Source organism: Tauraco erythrolophus, chromosome 7 (assembly GCF_009769465.1).
Source record: "Tauraco erythrolophus isolate bTauEry1 chromosome 7, bTauEry1.pri, whole genome shotgun sequence".
Taxonomy (NCBI): Eukaryota; Metazoa; Chordata; class Aves; order Musophagiformes; family Musophagidae; genus Tauraco; species Tauraco erythrolophus.
The window spans coordinates 18,146,708-18,167,868 of NC_141471.1; the positions used below are offsets into that span (position 1 = coordinate 18,146,708).

The following is a 21,161-nucleotide window of genomic DNA, read 5'->3' on the forward strand; positions in this document are numbered from 1 at the left end:
AAAGTATAAAAATCCCCCAATTAAAGTACTCTGTCACTCTTCAGTTGAGAGAGGTTGGAGTTTTTAACCCTATGAATATATTATTATGTATATGTGGTAGTATTTTTAAAACGTACATATGTTGGGACACGAGCATCTCTAAGCATTTGCCTACTTTTTAAGCAGAGCTTCTTTTTAAAGATTCTCTTGCTGGTTCTTCATTTTTGCTTATAAAACCAACTGGACAGCTGGTTTTATGGGCCCTGTCCCATGGAATGAGAATGTCCTTTGGCAGCTGAAGGTAGGCTAGCGCACTGTAGGATTTTCTGTGTTTCAATAGTTATCACAAACTTTGAGGAAGTTAATTTACATGCAGTGGATTTTGTAACTCCAAAACCCATGGAGTTCCAGGATTGAAGCACTATTCAAATTTTGGCACATTTGTCTAACTAGTTGTCAGCTTCAGAGATTTAAGAGCGTGTTGGTGATATAAAACACATTTTTATTTCAATAGGCTTTAAATTAATATTTTATTTTCCTCGTGATAGTAACTTTTCTGTAGTTAAACAAAGGAGATATTCTTATTAACAAGTACATATTTCCTGTTTGATTTAAAACACAAATTTGAAGTGCTGCTAACGTAACTAAAAACTATTTAAAGGATGTGTTTTTATTCTCGTGTTATTTTTATAAAGCAATTTCAGAGGTAACAATTGTGGTGAGACTTCATTTCAAAACATTTTCATATTCCTAGCAGTCATACCTTCTCTCTCTTCACCCCCAATGACTTTTAGGCTGAATTTCCCATCAGAGATTCAGTTTGCCTCTTATTTTGGAGCAGCAGTGTCTGATGTAGGACTCTTGATTTCATGCAAATTATCTAAACATGGTAGTATACGTATATACTGCAAATAAGGCCTCTGGGTCATTAGAAAGACTCTTCTGGCAAAAGCAGTTTCAGAACTTTCTCCAGAAGCTTTAAATCCCCAGGCCTCATTGCTCCTTATCTCACCAGCCTCACTTCACATCTGCCACTCTCGCTTCTCGATAGTGGCAGCTCTTCATAAAGAATTTGGTGAAATGTTATGGTTCCCTCGACAGAGAATCATAGAAGAGTTTCTCAGACAGCTTTTCCTGCAGTCTTTGGCATGGGAGGTGATCGGCATGGTTATCAGTGTGCCCAAAGTATGCCATATAGCTTGTACTGCTGCTGTCACAAATCTTGGCACTTCAACAACAACAACAACTGAAAATCCAGTCGAAAACTGCTAGAAACACAAGCAGCTCTGGTGATATCTGGCTGCTAATCTGGAAACATGGCTTTGTCTTCCTCCTCATCTTCTGTCACAGCGTGTAACATGTGCCTTTAAGACTGTTTTGGAAATATTTGGAAAAACCTTGGAAATTATATGAGTGAAAACAAATTTTTAATTATTTCATCTCTGAACAAATATTTTCTAAATTATGAGATTAAAAAGTCTGTTAAAACAATAACAAAATGTTCTTTCTGTTTCTTGCTGTTTTAAACCTTATGTACCTGCATCTACATTTGCTCCACCAAAGCAAATGCCAATTCTGCTGAAGTTAAGATGCTTGTGCACAATGCATCCGATAGAGAAATGCTGAAGCAGTCATCCTTACTGAGTGATTACGAGTCTTCATCAATGAAACTTGAATGAATAGATTTTATTCTATAGTGATGTGTAGTACAGGCTAAAGAATGGGAAGAGAACCAAGGAGAACCTGTGTCATACACCTACTGTTGTTCCTATCACAGATTATTTTCAGCTTTGTAGAGCTTTTCCGTAGAATACGTAAACTAGATTGCAGTCAGGTTACCTCAATACTTGGCTTTATATGCCTAAAATATTTAATTCCTACAAAGATTGTTTTCTAATCTTTCAGTATTAAGACACAAATATTGTTGAGATTAGCACTGATGTATTTGATGGACGCTTTTATCTATGAATTATGGTTAAAAGGCTGTAGAGCTATAGGCGATGAATTTCTGTTTTAGTCCTGCTACTCCTGTATTAATTTGAAGGTTAAAAAGTATTCAAACTCTGTCTGATGTCTATAATTGCTTCAAGAATTGACTATTATATATAATTATGCAAAACACACTTCTATCCATTTATCTTGAAAATTTATACAAAATGAAAGTACAAATTTAAGATTAGGCTAGATGAATAAAATTACTTACTGCAAATAACCAATCTGTCTTTGAGACATTTTTATGATACTGATTTAATGCAAAGAAAATAAGTGATTATCTGAAATCACGTTTTGGATTATGAGCCATGTAGCTTCAGAGTTTTAAACTAAAGTTCAGTGTTGTGAAATATGTTTTAGCTTTTCCTTCTTCTGGAAAAATAGTTTGAGTCTGAAATCCTGCAGTAAAATATGCCTCTTGAGTCCAAATTAGTTGAGAATGTCGTGATAAGAAAAACTCAAGGCATGAGCCAAATAGCTGTGGGATTAAATGTTAGACTGCTGCTCTATTGTTCACCAAACCACAATTTTGTAGTATAACCAAACGTAAATTACTGATCTTGTTGTTAGGACATAGTTTGTGCATTTTAGGGGCTTGAATTGCTGATGGCCGGTTATAAACTATATTGTGATTAACCCGCTTCGTGTTTAACAAGCTCCTTCCAGTGTATGTGTAAACATAATAAAAGGTTCAGATTGCTTGCACTGCAGGGGCACTTTGCTTTCTTATCCCGGTCCTAAACAGCACTGCTACTGTGAGTTTTTGGAAGCAGTGTGGATTTCACCACCTCATTCAAAACTGTTTTTCATAGACAGTGTCAAAGTTTGATCCAGTCATTTTTACAAGCAGTCCTTTGTCTGCACGCAAAGGACCATTCACTTAAATGAAGTGCTGGGATTTGCCCCCATCGCTATAAATCAGAATGTGATCTGGCTGCACCCTTGCCAGAAATGATTACTTGTGTTAAACTGAGCCAAAAGGCCTGGCTTAAATCTGGTCCACCGAGGGCCAGAAAAAGAAGCGCGGTGATTGATGGTGTTTTTCTTCATGCTGGCTTCTGTTTGAACATGCTGGAAAGTAATAACCTTGAACAGGACAGATTCTGGGTTGTCAGGGATGCACTGGGTGAAACAACGCTTTCCTAATGGTCTTTGTGTCGATTCCGTCTCCCACCCAGCTGGCTGAGGAGCTGCAGAGCAAGCCGCTGAGCAGTGAGATCAGAGAACTGTTGAAACTCCTCTCAAAACCCAATCTCAAGGTGAGCATGTGTTGCACCTGCAAAGTGCTTTCTGCTTGGGTGTCTGCAAGTGCTTCCTCGGGCTGCGCAGGGGTTTGTCTGCTTTAACAAATATGTGTGCTTTTGAGGATGGACGCAATGTTAATTGGAAATACCTGTTATGAAGAAACATTTAACGTTGCCTGTGAATTATTATGCCGTTACTGATATTTATAAAAGGAATTAGTGGAAAGCCATTGTTTATTTACAATGGCTATTCTAAAAAGTAGATGCGTGATTTTTTTTTTTTTGGTCTTTTGCTAACTTTGTTGCATGCACTTCATAAATCTATGAGAAATGTGTTTTTACCAAAAGGTTTTCAGTCATACCATTGATTTAATTGCACTGTGCACAACTAACACAGCCTGGTACCTGGAACAAAATTCTTGATGGATGTTATTTTTAAAAAAAAAATCTAATTTTGAAAACTCCTGGGGTTCTCTGTGGTGCTTTCATAGAACTTGACACCTTTTATCTGACAGTAGACTACAGAACCACTGAATTGCTCAGGTCGGAAGGAGGTTGTCTAGTCCAACGTGCTGCGAAAAGCAGAGTCAACGCTGAGTTCAGAGCAGGGCTCAGGGCTCCCATCAGCTCTTGAAAATGGCTGGGAGCTGATACTCCACAACCTCTCTGTGCAGCCTGCTCCAGTTACTAATTATCCTTCTAGTAAAAACTGTTTCCTTATATCCGGTTAGAACCTCCCCTGTGTATCACTGTTAATGCACGCTATTGCATTATTTTTCCTCTCTAAAGAGAATGAAGAACTTAGTGCAGTAGTTGCATATTGCAATGCTAATTAAATGCAGCAGTTAATGATAAGGTTAGAGGAAAAACGGTGGAGTCAAAAGGAGCCCTTTATAAGACAGTTGCTTCTTTATATTCCCTGTAAAACACTGGGCTCAAATCTGAAGACACTATGATATCTTCGAAGTACTACAGAATTTTAAAGATAATTATGCCTCCTTTTAAAAGATTTTTGCATAGTTGGTTATTCCATAGTTTGCGAAGTGACAAGCTGCTTTTCTCTGAAGGGGTCAGCAATGCCAATGGCGTGTGGCAAGAGGAAATGTTGGTGCATCGAATTGCAGAGATCCTAAGTTTAATGTAGATGTTTCCTTAGTGACTGTCTACATGTGTTTCATACTTCTGAAGCCTTAGTGGATTGAGTCTGAAGACAGTGCGTTTGTCACAACTGCATCTCTTCTCCCTTTTTTTGCTTTCTCTCTCCCTCACCTCCCCCCCCCCCCCCCGGCCTTACTGTCTTGCTCCCCCTCACTCTCACTTTCTCTCTCGTTCACTCTCTCACTCTCGCTGTCTCTTACTTGGAAGCAGTTAAATGCAATGTGATAATCTTAGTGGGATTTCAGGAAAAAAAGTGCTTTACCCTCAGCGTGGTTAATGTGATTGAACTGCAGTGACTTAGCAAATGTCTGTTTTGGCTATGAGAGGAGAAGGCCAGCTGCAGGGTACCAAGCCCTTTGCATGGCCAAACTGCCTAATCCTGCACAAGGCACACACGTTTCCCTGCCCTGCATAGCTTTCAGGTGTTTGTGTGAGTAAGAGGAAAGAACTGACAGTATGCTGGATGTTTTTGCTAGGCTTTACCTTCTCCATCCACCTTCTCATGGCAAACATGGCTGGGAGAGATGGTAAATATCGCCGCTCCCTCCTCCGTCACATTGACCAGACAATGTGGGACTCAGTATTTCCAGTTCCTCCCCAGAGATGCCCTCGAGTTTGTTCAGCTATATCTGAGTTCATGCCATACATTGCATGTGATTTTCTAGCCCTTTGCTATTAGGTCAAAGGCAGGAGAGGATTTCTTTGTTTCTTTCCTTCTAGATTCCTGAGGCAAAATGCTGTCTAGAACAACTCTTTCCCACACATCTGAAATTACTTGGGATACCTGATACGTCTTTTGCAATGATGTTGCATGGACTTTATCTAAAAACTTGTATATGGGTTAATTTGGGATTGATTTAAGATGGCTCTGTGTTATCCTGCGGGGGAAACTTTCCTCTCCTGACCTGGCTTGTAACTGCGGCATTAGCTGGAGCCAGCAGGAGAGTTTCCACTTTGCTAAAGCTCTACTCTAACGTTCATGGTACGATGAAGTATGGTTAGGATTAGTTTACTACATCACTGCTTCCACAAGTTTGGTGGTGTAAACGGACAGGCCTAGAAAGATGATTATAACTTAACAAGTTTAGTTAACATGCCAAAAAAGACTGGGAGAGGTTTCCAACAGATGTCTGATTAGATGAATGTTTCCATATTTTCCTTTTGATTTACAAAATTGTTTTGTTAAATATATTTCTGAGTGTTTGCATCTGATGAGTAAAGCTTTGACGAGTTTGTGGTGTCCATGTTTTTTTCCATAGAGAAATCTTTTAAAGAAGAAAATACTTTATCTGAGACAGTTATCTTTATCAGACCTGAGATTTTCAAAATGTCCCAAAAGTCATTCCAATGTGTTGTCAGGTACATTTTCTTTTGGAAAAAAAATTAATTGAGCATTTCTAGTCTTCTAAAAAACAGATAGAGTATCCAGTTACACTGAGTATTTGGATTTTTTCCTGCTCTAAAATGTGGCATCCTTTACCATAATTAAATGAACTAATAATGGTTGTGGTTTATCTTGTCTGATTAAAACTGAACTGTGAAAGTAGAACAGAGCACGTAGCTCTGGGAAATCAAGTGGATTCGTTTATCTATGTATGAGATAATGCATTTGTGTTCTAGATTTAAAATATGATTGCTTCCCATGGATGCAGGCCAGCTACATCTCTTGTTCTTCATTTCCAATGTTGAGTAAAGGCTTATAGTTTATGTTCTGTAATCCTGCTATACCTTGTTAAAGATACCACAAGTAGAACAGTATTTTCATACTTTAGAACCTGAATCCAGTTGAATGCAATATTTGATTTTTAAGCAGACCAGAAACTAGCTCTTTGAAATGCATCTTGATATCTCTCATTCGGAAAGCGTAAGTATAGCAACATGATTCTTCAGCTCTTTTTCGTCATAACCACGAGTTTGCAATCAAACGTTTGCAATCAGTCGAGGAAGACAACTGTTAATAAACACTTACACTTCCAGGTTATGCATATGCAATTTTAAAAGGTCTGCTGAGCTGGTTGTTAAAAAACAGCTTAAGAGTTTTACGTGTCAGAGTTAGAGTGACGGTAAATAACCTGATCTAAATGTACTGAAACTTATATTGCAGTGCTCGCGCTTCCTGAAGCTATGTGGTGTGTGCGGATTTTGTTTGGTTGGTTTTATTAAGTTGCAATAAAAAACGTACCTTAAAGATACTGTAAAAATATTAAACATAAAGATACATAAATTCATGGTCAGGCCAGGTGTCGTGGTTTTTTTTTTTTTTTTTTTTTTTGGACTGAGGGTCGAAACAAGAACCGAAAAGGGAGCACCCACCAACCATGGTCTCGGGCAAAACATGACTCAGGCTTACTTCTTAAAACGAAATAATTTATTAACAGTTACAAGAGACACAAGGGAACAAGAAAACCGGTTACTTGAGAGGAAGAAGAGAAAACAAGGCCCGATCTTAAAACAACACCTCCCCACCCCCTATTTTCCTTTCGTTCCTGGCTCTGCCTTCCCCCCAGCGGCGCAGGGAGACAGGGAATGGGGGAGTACAGGTCAGTTCATCCATGTTGTTCACTGCCGCTCCTTTCTTAAAGGAGGAGGAGTCTTTACACCATTTTTCCCTTGCTTCGGTGGATCCCCTACTCACAAAGAAAAAGTCCCCAAACTTTTCCAAAGTAAGTCCTGCCCGCAGGATTGCAATCCTCCCCATGGATCGCACCAGTTCGGGCTTTACCAGTCTCGGCCTCTTAGGGAGCTGCTGCCACTCGCGTCGGCGTGGGTCGTCCCACGGTCTCCAGATGCCTCCACGACCTCGTCGTGCATTCCATGCCCCATTATCAACAGTACCTGGTCGCGCATCCCCTGCTCCACGACCTCTCCTGGGCTCAGGCATCTCCTTCCCGACGTGGGTTTCTCCACAGGCCACGAGTGGGCCGCTGCTCCGCCGAGTACACCCTGGCTGCAGGGGGGCCGCCTGCCATCTCACACCGATTTGCAAGGGAAGCCTCAGCTCCAGCACACCTCCTCCTGCTCCATCTTTGCTGACCCGGTCGTTGTAATTGTCTTCTCTTAGATATTAATCCTCTCTGGGGAAGCTCGGCCCGGCGGGCACCCCGGTAGTGGGGCGCTTACCGAGTCCCCCATGCGGCTTCCCCGGCGCCATCTTGAGCACATGGCGCCGGCCCCGGGCCCGAGCGGCCGCTCGGCCGGGAGCCGGGAGCGAGGGCAGCGCCCTCCTGCTCTCTCCTCGCTCCTGAGCAAAAAGCCCTTTCCCGCCCCTTTGTCCCAACTTAAATAGGGCAATTCGCAGAGGCGCCGCCTTGGCTCAACCTCCCCCGGGGGGGATGGGACTCAGATCTGGTGGCACAGGGAGCAAATCCCCTCCCCTGCCACCAGAACACCCCCCCACACATCAAACTATCACACCAGGCCAGCCTGCGGGCAGTAGTGTGTGACTCTAGTCTGAGCCGTGTTTGGACCTAAGCGAGGACATGCTTGGGTGATTTGAAATGCCGGCAAATCAGGCTTGGATCTGCCCGCCGTAGGTCTCTGTAAACATATTTTAGGTTTCTGAAAGTGAAATTTCTGTCTTCGCTGCTGCCTGTGTTTCCTGGGTATTGTAGCAGCAGCACTCACCGACCGCTCCTGCGTTGCAGGCGGACGGTCTGTGGAAGGCCTGGGCATTGGCAGCATCTCCAGGTCTTCCCCTCCCCTGATTGGGTCTCACAGGCAGACCAGGGCTTGATTCACCTGTACAAAACTTGTTGAGCATAGACCTTGACTGCTGGCCTTTCTTCTGACGGATGTTTAGACTTTTTTGTAATCCTTTCCATTTGTTCAACATAGGAGCCAGTATTTTAAATTAGTTGGATATTAATCTGTGTCGTGCTGCCACCATTTCCATTATAAGCATTAGGTAGGGTGGTATGTCTGTTACAATCTCGCATGAGTGAGGAATGGAGGGAGGACCATTTTGCTGGATGGAAGGTTTTATTCTCTGTAATTCGGGTAATGGGCTGCATCTGAAGGTGGTAATTGCTGTCCTGTGTGGAGTGGATACTGCACCTGCTCCTGGATTTTTCCTCAGTTCTTGGAGTGACTTTTATAATTCCTGAGGCGTAACCACGAATTATATTTTTTTAAACTCTATTTCAAGCTTACTTTGCTGATTTTATGAAGGGAGCATTTAAAAGATGGTTTGTGTTGTCAAGATTTGGGGTTTACATTCCAATTTTGATGAAGGATAGGGCATTTACATGGAATTTATAAGATTTTATACATGTTTGAGTGAGACACAATGAGGAATTTCCATACTGTTTTCCATGCATAAAAGATAGGAAGAAACGTCCCTTAGCTTCCGTGTCTAATGACAACGTTAATGTGTGCTGTAAATACACAACATATGAAGCCTGATGTAACACTAAACGTCTCTGTAACAGGATGGGTTTTTTTTTCCTTTATTATTTTCTATAACATGAAAACTGGACTATATAGTGAGGATATACATGAGGAAAGGATGTTTCTGATTTAAGGGAAGACACTTCTATGTGTGCTTTTGAAAAGTGTGAATAATAGGATAAAGAAGTAAATATTCTCAGCTTTAATGTTTTATAATTTGGATAAATTTAAGGAACTTAAGTGACAGCAAATAGAATTTATGTGAAGAGAAGAGTTGTACAGAATTGTGAAAATAATGACAAAAATTTTTAAAATTATGATGCATCAGATAGGCACCAGTACAATTGAAAGAGATGTCTTTATAGAGTAATTTGGCTTTTTTATGAATCTGAAAGTATTCCTATTATCTGAGAGCACTCCAGTTTTGTTTTGGTTTTTTTTAGATTAGCTATATTAACTAGACACAAAATGCTTTATTTTTCATTGTTATGCAATTGTATAAATTGGAATATGTAATTGGAAGACTAGGATTTAAGATGTTAACACAAAATATATCTAAAGGAAATTTAATTCTGGATTTTTAATGGACTTGTCACAATCAAGTTAGCAAAATGGTTTTAGCTGTCTGCAGGTACACAAATGGCAATGGAGATGGACACTAGAGTTACTCTGTCAGTCACAGGGAAGAACCTCAGCGACAGACACTGTAACAAAGGAGATGTAGTAGATATGACAGATTGTCAAACTAAGAATGAAACACTTCAAAGCTTTCAAATTCTTTTCCACTTGTAATTAAAAAGCTTTCTTGAATAGTAACTCTCAGTTCCTTTTCTAACAAGCTGGAAAAAGCTGTGTTCTTTTTGGGATAGTGCCATAGCACAAGAGCATAATTGTCATTCATTTTTAGAATTATTTGGAATCTGAAGAACTACAACAACTACAGGAATTATCATTTTAGGCACTTATTTTGTTGGCGTGGCTGTAAACAAAAGACTATAATAAGAATTGACCATCTTTTAGTCTATTGAACAGTTTTATCCCAGTTATACTAACTCTGAGAAAGCCTTGGGATATGTTATTCAGATCTTACTTGCTCTTAACTTTGTGTGTATAACCGCAGCTGCATTCCTGATCGTTACATATTGAAATGAGCAATTTACCATTTGAAGTTAATACCTATTAGAGTAAACTTAGTGTGTTTTAAGTTCGTATAAAGTATGTCCTTTGTGGTCATCAGTGTAATGGACAGAACAATAATTATTTTAAAAGTTTGTGCCATTGTGCTAAAACTATTCTGAAGGATGTTTATACCTCTTATGACCCAGAGGAAATTAAGCTTTTTTTAAGCTCTTAGGCAGAACCACCACTGGCATTCTTGATTCAGCAGAGTTTATCTTCTGTTTATGTGTGCTGAAAGGTTTGCCAGCTGCTAGTCTGAAACATAAACCAGGTACCTAAACAAGGGCACAGGCAGGACTGTGAATTACTTCAGTGCATCATGGTATACGAGGATGTAAATTCTTTGGATCACTTTGGGTGATATACCTGTAGCTATAGAAGGAACAAGCAGTGGACAACCTTGAAGTATTTTTCTTGGCCTCTCTTTCATTACTGAAGAATAAATAGAGGTTTTGAAGTAATTTTAAGATAACTTGCAGGGTGAAGGGAAAACCTCTCTTGTATGACTGGGAGTATTTTCAAATTGACTTGTCCATGGGCAACTTCAATGTGCTGTGCAGAAAAAATACCGATTCTTTAAATTGTTTTCAAGTTTTTTTTAGATTACTTTCAAATGGCAGAGATGCATACACCAGAAAATTGTAAATAGGATTTACACTTGCAGTTTTATTTGCAATTCGAGGTGTACTTGACTTTCAGTTTCACAAATCATAAAAAATTGACATTTGTAAACATTTTCATCTAATACGTACCTCCTTGGCTTTCCTTCAGAATAGAACCATGAGTTAAAACTAAAACTGCAGATAATGAAACGAGGGCACTTTGTTCTTCATATAAATGTTTTCTGTATTTGTTTAGGTTTCTTTAAAAAAAGAAACATTGCTTCTTTTAGCTTCAAGCATACCTTTTCCATTGTCCTCTCCTGTTCTGGTTTTCTTGTATTTACTGGAAAGTTTGTAAAATCTAGCCTTTATTTGATAAACAACTGCTGATACCATCATCTGTGCCATCTACTAGATTTGCACTTTGGCCTGATAGACTGTTCTGATCTAAGTGCTACTTGTTATGTTAAAAACCCCGAACATTTTAAGCCTTTATCAGCACAGCCTTATACAGCTGCCTTGCTGCCACCGACAAAAATTGACAATGTAATTTACTGTGCAGGAAACAGCAGGCATTTTTCTACAAGACCTTTAATGTACAAAGCACTCAAAGAAAATATTGGCCTATAATAATATAAAACAAAATCTGGTTTTGCTTTGAAAAGTTCACAAAGCATTTCTTGTAATGTGTAATTAAAAAAATCTTGATCTAAACTTTGTCTTCTTTCCAACATTTCCTTTGCAATTACATTTACTGAGGATTTTCCATGAGGGCCTTTTCATTGAAATATGCAATTTCTGCAAAGTCAGCATTTTCCATTGGAAATTGTTGGGATTTGCCTACAACTGTTCAGATTTTGCATGTGGAAAACCCAATACAAATTTCAGGTCAGTTAACGGCTGAGCTACATTTGGGCTGTTACTGTATCTCAAGCTCTTGGAGGACCTTTTGGTTCTGTCTCTTTAGAGACCTCTCTTCCCAAATACACCTATGTTTCCTATTTTTCTTCATGTCCTGGGAGACTATTCTCCTCCTCTTTGTGAAATACTCATGCTCACACGTGGTAACACAGACTACAATATCTGTTCAGGAAAAGCAATCTCCTATCATTTATAACTACTCACTCATCAGTGGTCTTTGAGGTTTGCTGGTAGGACCAGTTACAGTAGTTGCACTTTTATATTAAGATATTTTGAATGTACCAACTAGTTTTTTTTTAGTTTGATATGGTGAGCTGGAATACATTGTACTTCATAGGTCAACTGAAAAGTTACCTACCTAATCTTCATTTGTAAAATCAGATGCCATTAATTTGTAAATCTGCAAGAGCCCACTTGGTTCTGAACAGTGTGTTGTGAAGTATCAGCAGTGAGATAGAAATATTTATTTTCCACCTAAGTAATATATGCAGATTATCACAACAAGAAGCAAGGATCATAACACTAATGGTTTGGTAAGGGTGGTTGATGGATAACCCATAGATGTTCTGAGCATACCAGCCATGAAGCTGAGGGAGAGGGGACACAGCTGGGAAGACTTTCATTGGCAAGCAAATGAGATCCTTCTGCCCAGTGTTTCCTGCCTTTAAACTATTTGCCACTTTGGGAAGCCCTCCATCACGCATTTTGGCAACCTTATTAGAGGAAAAATAGTTTTTATTCTTAACTCTTCTCAGCTTCAAACCCTAACTTTGTCCTTCCATTTCTACTTGCACCCATAATTTGAAGAAGTTTTTTACAGAAAACTTTTTTTGGTTGGGGAGCATTGGGAGAATATGTTGCTGTCTTTATTTTGGGGATGTCCATGTTATTGGAATGGAAAAACAAAAATGTAATGGCAAAATACTCCTTTTAGAAACAGCAAAGCCTTGATTTTTCACACCTGACAGGCAGAGAAAATCGCCAAGCAGTTGTGGCACACTTAATGTGGTAGAAGCTGATGGAATGTATGCACAACAATATACAACATATCATAAGCATAGATATAAAATGATATAAAGGAGATGAAAGAATACTGCATGAATATATATAGCAACCAGCATGTTACCCTGGAAATGCTCTCAGGTCCATCTCTTGTGGTAACTCAGATGTCCGACAGACAGCTTGTCTGTCAGTCTTCTTAGACGTATAGATACGAGAATGTTCACTGATGGCCAACATATAATAAATAAATTGATAGATACAATAAACAAAAGTGAAGCCAGGCAGGTTGGCAAAAGAAAATAAAAGATTTGAAAAGAAATTGTTTCATTATATATACAGACTTCCCCGTATGAAGGAACCAACTCTAACCCATGTAAGAAGGTCGAGTTGCATACACGTTAACTATAGCATTCACAAAGAGCACATAAAAGTTGGCAACATGACTAAAGCTGGTTATTTAGGAGGAAGAAAAAGTCACTATCGATAAAATCACATCTCGTTCAAGTAGTGATTCTATTCCGCTAGAAAATGGAGAAACTGCATAATATGAAGCAAATAATCCCTTTTTTAATCGCCATCTTTTTAGGCTGTTTTTCCCTTCAGTGGTGCTCTTCCCTTGTGTTTACTGGACCATATTCTATTTGAACTCTCTATTCACTTATTCAACAGTCTCCTCTTTTCTAGTTCATTGATGAATGTTTCAACAGTGGTCCAGTATGGTCTCAAAATCACTTTTTTCCCCTTTCTGGTTATTCCTGGGTTTCGACTCAGTGGCAAGGCTCTCTTCCCGTGATTGTGTAACTTGTAAATCTGTAAGTATCTTTATCAAAAATATTTTGGAAAATTGTAACCTTTTATCTTGTACCTGCTATTTTGCTGGCCTTTTAAAAAGAATGTTACTATTTAAGAGGCAGGATTGATTCTGTTGCACCACATCTGTTTTAATATTTTATAATTCTTTGGTTACAACTTCATTAGGTACTTATAGAAGACTGATGTATATATAATGGTGAAGATAATACTCACTGCAGCTTTTTAGTTCTCCGGAATGATACCTGAATTTAGCGCATCTGATACATAGAAATACTACTTCTGGTGTTCAATATGAGAAAAGTCTAAAGCTGACAAAAGTAATCACTAATTCAATATTTTTAGTTAGTTGTCCATGTAGCACAAGTACTCTGTAGCTGAATTTCAGACCTCCGTATCATAAATGAATTTATCTTATTATTTTCTGGATGAATTAAGTATATCGATATTCTTTTAACCTCATGGGTCAGTAAATGTTTTTCTTTTCAAGACTTTAGACATCATGCTGTTGTCAAATAAAGGCTGAGTCGTTTCTAAAAGACACTTTTTTCACAAAGGGCAACTGCAACCTCAGCTACTACTTTTCTGTATATTTTAACTTGATTTCTTTAGGGGAGTGGAGGGTGTCTTCAGGTGGTTTTCAAGCAAGAAAAGATGCACGCTACTGCTGTAGAAACTCAATATTGTCAGGATGCTGCCACTCCTTCAAAAAAGGGATTGATCAAAAATTGCCAAGATATTGGAAGAGTGCTCCTGTCTCGGCGTTTTCCGCTCTGAAAACCATCTATTTGTGCTCTTGGAAGTTACTTAAATAGGGCTTAAAGCTTCAAGAACGCTTTAGCTACATAAGTCACGTTGGGAATGTAAAAGAGACTTTTTTCAGATCCTTCACTACTGATTTAAAATCAGAGCTCATTTTGCCATTATCCGCAACTGAGGAAAAACATAGGGCTGTCATCTGGAAGAATATTAACACCTTTACCAGATGACACGGACAGGCTGTGTGTTTCTGTGAACTCTGAGAATAGTTCGACTTTGGAAGCATCTCCAGGGACTGCGAACAATGAGCCAGAGGAAGCAGGAGTCTGAAGATGCAGAAAGTTCACTTTTCTGTTGGCTGTTGCTGTCTGGCTACCAGGTGCAGGTAAACCCATCAGTTCAGACTGGTGAATCCAAAATCGAGAAACTGTGTTTTCAGGCAAGGAAATTACTCTTTTGTAAAAGGAAGTTCATATAGTCATGAATAGAGTCCGCCATAGTAAAGAGGAAAAAGTAATATATGCTGAATATTGATCCAACTGAGATGTTGCTATGCTAAGAACATTAATATATGGTAGATATTAAGAACACAAAACCACACATGTACAGTATGTGTTTTCAATATTTTGAATCACTACTGTGACCCAACTGCATCAAAGTCACATTGGAAGAGAAAGGGATTTAGCTGCCAGCTGGACAAACTTGAACTTGAGGGCAGCTCTGGTTTAAGTACAAATGGGATAGCTGCAAGCACGGAATGTTTTTTTTTTTCTTTTGTATGTACCTAACTGCCATCTTCTCACACAATATATAATTTCTAGGGAATTTGTAGAGAACATATAGGAAAACTGTAATATTTGAAGGATGGAAAAAAGTAAATGAACCCGGATTTTTTTTGTACCCATTGATTTCGTGATTACAAACAGAAAGTCATGCTTAATTTCAAGGACCTCGTTTCATTTTTCTTACCATCACTGTCAAAGGTTTTTTGCTTATGTTGAATGAGTAGTGTAAATGATTTTCAGTAGCAAAAGTAAAGCGTGTTTGTTTCTTTGGAAGTTAACCAATGTCTTTAATGTTATGTACTGTACATATTTAACTTGGGAATTTTGTTCAGAACAGAAAACCTCAGATTTCTGTGGGGAAGCGATTAGATTATTGCACCTTCAGAAGGAATAATACTACTTTTCTGCCTTATAAGTGGTTACTGTAGCTTATGTACTCACTCACTGGTTCTACTGCCAAAAAAACAATTCAGTTCACTGTTATCCCAGCCATCCTCTGGTTGCTTCAGCAGTGCCACATAATTTCTCCTGCCTATGGTTTTATTCTTTGCTTCTGCTTCTAGATTATGCTTTGTGCTTTAGCCAGTCTGGGGAATTCAGCTACTGTAGTTGTTCATATCTGTTAGTTGAGATGCCTGTCCTCACCTGCTCTTTTGTCATCTTGCTAACCCTTATCTTGCATCAGGATTAAGGTTGCACGTACTCCCTGAGCAGGCAGTGTTGGTGGTGAAGAGACTGCCATGCGCTGCCCTTTTCTGATGGCTGTTCTACCACCCATTAGCTGGAGAGTGGAATTAGTGGGATGGAATTCACCAGCACATCAGTGTAAAATCTGGCTTATGTACTCAAGATAGTAGATTTAAGAACTAATTCTTCTACAGAAGAAGAAAAGTTGTCCTCTCCCCCTTTGCCCCTTATCTATTCGTATCTCCCTTTTCCCCCATTAATTTTGTACTGCTTACCAGTTGTTCTTAAATGTATAGCTTGATTCTGAAACCTTACATTTTTATCCCTTTCTTCTCCAAATTGCTTTTCTGTGCCTAGAGCCAGTATGTCATCATCCATATGCTACAGCTTTCTGCTTGTTTTGTTCTCCTGCTTTCTAAATTCTTTCACATGTTTGGCTGTTACATCTCTTATGCTTCTCTTTCCATTCTGATGCTCTTGATGGTCTTTCCTTCAGTGGGCTCAGTCTCCTCCCAGCTCTTTCAGCTTTCCTTCTTTGATATCTGTTGCTGGATGACTGCACTCACTTGGTTTTAAGTTTATGCAAGTACTCATAAATCAGTCTTTCCAGTCTTGAATCACTTTCTCCACTAACAATTTTAGCTTGTCTTTTTGTATTTCTTCTGTAACCTTATCACAAAGGAAAACACAACATGGCTAGAGCTTGCCAGAGACGAGCTCTGCCAGGTGAGCCTCAGGGGCACGTTGCTGTGGTTGCTGATGAAGTTAGCTTTCTCGTCTGGTGTAGCTTCTCTGTGCTAGCCTCAGTGGAAGTTACTGTCACCACTGCAAAGCAAAAAGGTGGGAAAACGTCTCTGTCTCATCTGACGAAGTTCAAGTTGAACTGCTAGAGAAGGTGGCCAGTGCTGATAATCCAAGCTGTGAACTGGGACAGCAGTGTCATGGGCTGTTTTGTTCCATGTTTCTCACTCTGCTGCCAGGGCGGTAATCCGCTCCATAGGCAAGGTAACCAGCAGCTGGGTTGGCAGCGTTGCAGTCTGCTGCCGCTGTTGGCTTTCGTAAAGTTTGGTTTTAGTCCCTACAAATTTTATGTCAGTAATCTTTTGACTATTTTTTTTAAAGTACCAGTAAGAAAAAGACTGTTTTTGTTTCTTTGTCCATTCTGTCTTGCTTCTTTATTTAACTTACTATTTTCTAAAATGTTTTTCTAGACTATAAATGCAAAATATTTCTGAAAAGTAACACAAATTAAGATTTTTTTTTTAAATAATGAGAATTTAAAAACATAAGGAACTGTTCAGAAGTTGAGGCTACTTGGGGTATTTGTACTCTTGCAGATCTCAAAATATGAACAGAAGCAAAAAATAATATAACATTTGTCATTGTTTTAGAGAAGCAAAAATATAGTCAGTGTAGTTAAATGATACACATTTATCAAAATATAGACCTGTTTTCATTAATAACATTCTCAATTTAAATAAACATTTAAAGTTTCCAAACAGTTTAAGAAAAAGAACTTTGAATGTTTCCAATGTCAGATTTTTCTTTGTGTAAGTTGATAGTGTAAAATTTCAATTTATAAACTGTGAAATGATCAGTGATAGCTTTAATATGAAAAATACAGCATTAGTTATTAGACATTTCAGAGGTCTGATGAAAGTATTCATTTCCAGCTAGATCATGTCTAAGAATTTAGCTGAACGTCAATATTTATATTTAGGTAGTGCAGGAATTTGAATCATACCTTCTTTCAAGTTCTAAATATGGACCATGTTTACATTTGTGAATCATAAGCATAGAACTTAGAGCTGAAATAAAATCTTTTTCTCCAGAGATGCTTAAATATACATGACCCGAATCTTGGATCATACATGCATAGTTCCGAAGAGCTTGTATTTGAAAACAAAAACAAAACATAAAAAAAAAAAAATTCATCTGCACTTCTTGCCAGTTCTTGTAATAGGTAAAAATTACTGTCATGGAGGTGAATAAGTTGGTCAGTCTTATGTACAAAAAGAGAACCTCACTACCTTGAAATTGTCTTGTGCATTTACTGCACAATTATTCTGGGTAAATCTTGTTTATCGTAGGATCCAAGTTTTATCTCTTGCGATTTGTTTGCTTTTTAAGAAGTCCCAACCTTTTCTATAAAACTCTAGTCTGATACTTAGTTTTTTTGGACTAAGTGTACATTATATTAATTGCATGGTACAAAGAAACTACTGAAGAAATGTCCCTCTACTCTGTGATTATGGTCGTTTCTTCATGTGCTCAAAACATACGGAAGTGCTTTTGAGGACAGGCTCTGATCGCTTCTAGTTGAATACATTAAGTGAAATCAAAATGGCTTTCCAAGTTTTGTTTGCAGATTAATTATTGCCTAAAGATCTTCTATTGGGAACTGTAGTACGCTGTGGTTTAATGTGTATTTTGGGAGGAAGAGAGAAGTGGTTGGCAAGTTCCAGTGTTGTGAGTGAAGAAAAACATGATAATACCAGACATTGATTGGCATTGGATTCTAACACTTGGGCTGCATCGCTGTTTTGCGCGTAGTGTCCAGGAGACTGATCTGACAGTCAGAGCAGGGAAGTATCTTAGTAACGCTGGTGGCATAATTCAGTGCAGCAGTGGACAGAATCTGTTTTGCAATTTTCATTGTGTAGGGCATGTTCTTTGGAGCATGTTTTAAGCTGCTGCCTTTTACTCTGGAAGTGGTGCTTTAGATTATTTTCATCTGTTTTCTCTATCTGCCTGATTGTTTTTAAACTGCAATATAGAACCTCATTAAATTGAACCAGTCCGTGAACATGCCCTAGCTTTATGTGGAAAAACGTAATTGCAGAAGACTAGTTTTAGAAGTCTTAACTGTAAGTAGCCTGAAGTAAAAGCAAACACGACTTTCGTTTTAGTATATCTTTGATATTTCACATACGTCTTTAGAGGACTGCACATGGTTGCATAGCTTTTACATATGTAATGCTTCATAATACACATTTCCAGGAGGAACCATTATTGCTAGCCTGAGGTTTTTAGCTCAGATCTAAAGTAAAACTAACCGTTGGTGGGAAGGAGCTGGTAATCTCTGATGGTAAATAGTACAAATTCGTAACTGTGTCTTGGGAAGAAAACCAGAAATAGAGTGTGTCAAAATGTTTTTATCAAATTGTACAATATGCATAGAAATTAGTAAAACAAATTCTGATGAAGAATCTTTCTGTATGTTTATTTTGTTGAAGACCTAACTCAAATGTTAGTTCAAAACTTCAAGATTACTGTACAGAGTATGCCTTCTGCTTTTGACGTGATAGCTTGTAGCATTGCCTGGAAATTGTTTTCTGTTGTTGCAGTCTCCTCCATTCAGGAAAAAAATGCTGGAACAGTGTAATGGAAGTGTCATGCTTTTTTAAAACATATGCATTAACCTTGAGAACGTACAGGTTCTGGTCATGTGTGTACTCAGTCAGATATTATTTGCCTTTTATTAAGTAGCAAGTAAACTGGCATCAGAAAAACATAGCCATTTTCTGTTCTTTATTAAGGAGTTTCTCCTTAATCATTATTATAATTGTTATAATAGATTCATTATTACAGTCATTGATATGATACCTTCTGATATCATCCATGTCAACAACATTGATGTGTTCTGCTTTATTCTAAACTTCTCAACATTTTCCAAAATGCTTTATTTTTATTGTCGGAAAGGTTATGAATTTGCAAATTACTTCTGCTATTCAGACTATAACTTTTGTAATATTGACTCTCTGGGAAAAATATCGGGTCAAAATGTAAAATATCCCGGTATTTAGTAGCAACTACTTGAAAACGGAAGGAACTGAAAGCAGTAGGTAGAGATATATGTAAGGCTGTTGGTATTATTCCTACTATAACGCATAGGTTTCGCTAAAAAAGTAAAAGCATTACTTAAAAATTTTTCACTAGCTTAAAAGGTATTACAAATAATAAAGACTTTTCGAAATAGAAAAGAACTTTGAGTTCTGTATCTAGAAAAAGCCGTGAATTTTAGATTATAATTTTTTTTTTTTTTTAGAGCATCAGGAGAATAAGCTTTCTTTTGACTTTCAACATTTTTTAAATTTCTGCATGTTCATAAATTATTTTCTTTTTGAGATTGAACCTTTTTTCAGGCTTTCTTAGGCTTTTCTTTGAAAAGTCTATTGTTCAAGCTGTGCATGAACTGGAGAAGCAACAGAGAAAGAAAGGAGGCAAGACATGCAACAGGTGGTTGATAACCACCTGCCTAAACCAGATAATTTCAGCAGTATGTTCCTCAATCTCAATCATAAATTTCACAATAAATTAAAAATTGCTAAGATAATTCGGAGCTCATATGAAAGACGGCTGGTATGAAAGGGATCCGGTAACCAGGTAAGTTTCCAGAGCTCCTCTGAAGGGAATGATTGAGCAACAGCTTAATGTCATGCATCTCATGCTTGAACAGAAGTACTCGAGGATGCTTATTTTTCTTATTTGCTTCGCGGGTCTGCTAACTGTGTTGGAGAAACCTGTTATCTAGGACAAGTAGAATGATGTTCTTACTTTAGGAAACTCAAGTTTTCTCCTGTTCACAAATGTTTTAAGTTCAAGCTAATGTGCCAATCACTTGGTATTTTCGTGTGTATGAAGACACTGTTCTGTATCTACAATTTGCTAGATGCATACACTGTGTATATGAAAACATATACTTTATGGAGTTGTTTCATTAGTTTGACATGTGTTAAAATTGTGTATAACAATTACATTCAATCAACATGCATCACACTGGTAGAGTCAAGCTATAAATAATATCCTCTGCTTTGTCTTTCATAAACTTTTCAGATGCCAAATAATATACTGACTATTAATGTTTCCAGGCTTTGCTCTCTGTACATGATACTGTTGCTCAGAAGAACTACGATCCTGTCTTGCCCCCCATGCCTGATGATATTGATGAGGAAGAAGATTCGGTTAAAATAATCAGGCTTGTCAAAAACAGAGAACCATTGGTAAGTAACTGTCTTTTTTTTCGGGGGGGGGGGATGGGGAGGTGGAATGTGGTGTGTGTGTGTTTGTGCACAGGATGGGGAGTGTTCGGATTATGAATATGACCAGGTAACATTAACTTGAAATGCGGATAGACAGACTTTACACATGTTTATTCATAATGTTCAATGATACACTTGTGACTTCCATTCACACTCACTATTACCAAAGCATACGAAATGAATAATAAGAATTTGTTTGTTTGTGGTGTTTGAACATTATATATATAGGCCAGTCTGAGCATTTAAATCAATAATATATTCATCTTTTATCTTGAATTTGAATCATGAACTTGTTTTAAAATCAGAGAGGTAGAATGAATCCCCAAAGAGATCTTGACCTTTGTTTTGAACTGTGCCTGTTAGCATTCATGTAAAAAAATGTGACCTTTTGATACACTGAAAAGAAAGCATAAAAACATATTTTAAAGTACTTGAATTGAAATCTGGGCAAATTTAAGATGTCTGTTGTTGTACTTTGGGTTATGAATACTAGAAAGTTAATATCTTCATGGGGATATCTGGAAAAATGGAAGGACTAAACCTAGGTTGTATTACAAGAGTATTAAAATGCTTTACTGATTTGGTTATTTTTATTTGCTGTAGAGTGGGAGTCAT

At 38.1% G+C, this 21,161-nt stretch overlaps 1 protein-coding gene across 1 annotated transcript in view; it reads left to right on the forward strand.

Moving 5' to 3' along the window:
- The window catches only part of MPP7 (MAGUK p55 scaffold protein 7), a 115,562-nt gene that overhangs the window by 46,782 nt on the left and 47,619 nt on the right, over positions 1–21,161 (forward strand). The window contains exons 4-5 of the mRNA XM_086614583.1: positions 3,150–3,230; positions 20,376–20,507. Coding sequence (XP_086470709.1) covers positions 3,150–3,230; positions 20,376–20,507 — 213 coding nt within the window. The remainder of the gene's footprint in view (positions 1–3,149; positions 3,231–20,375; positions 20,508–21,161) is intronic.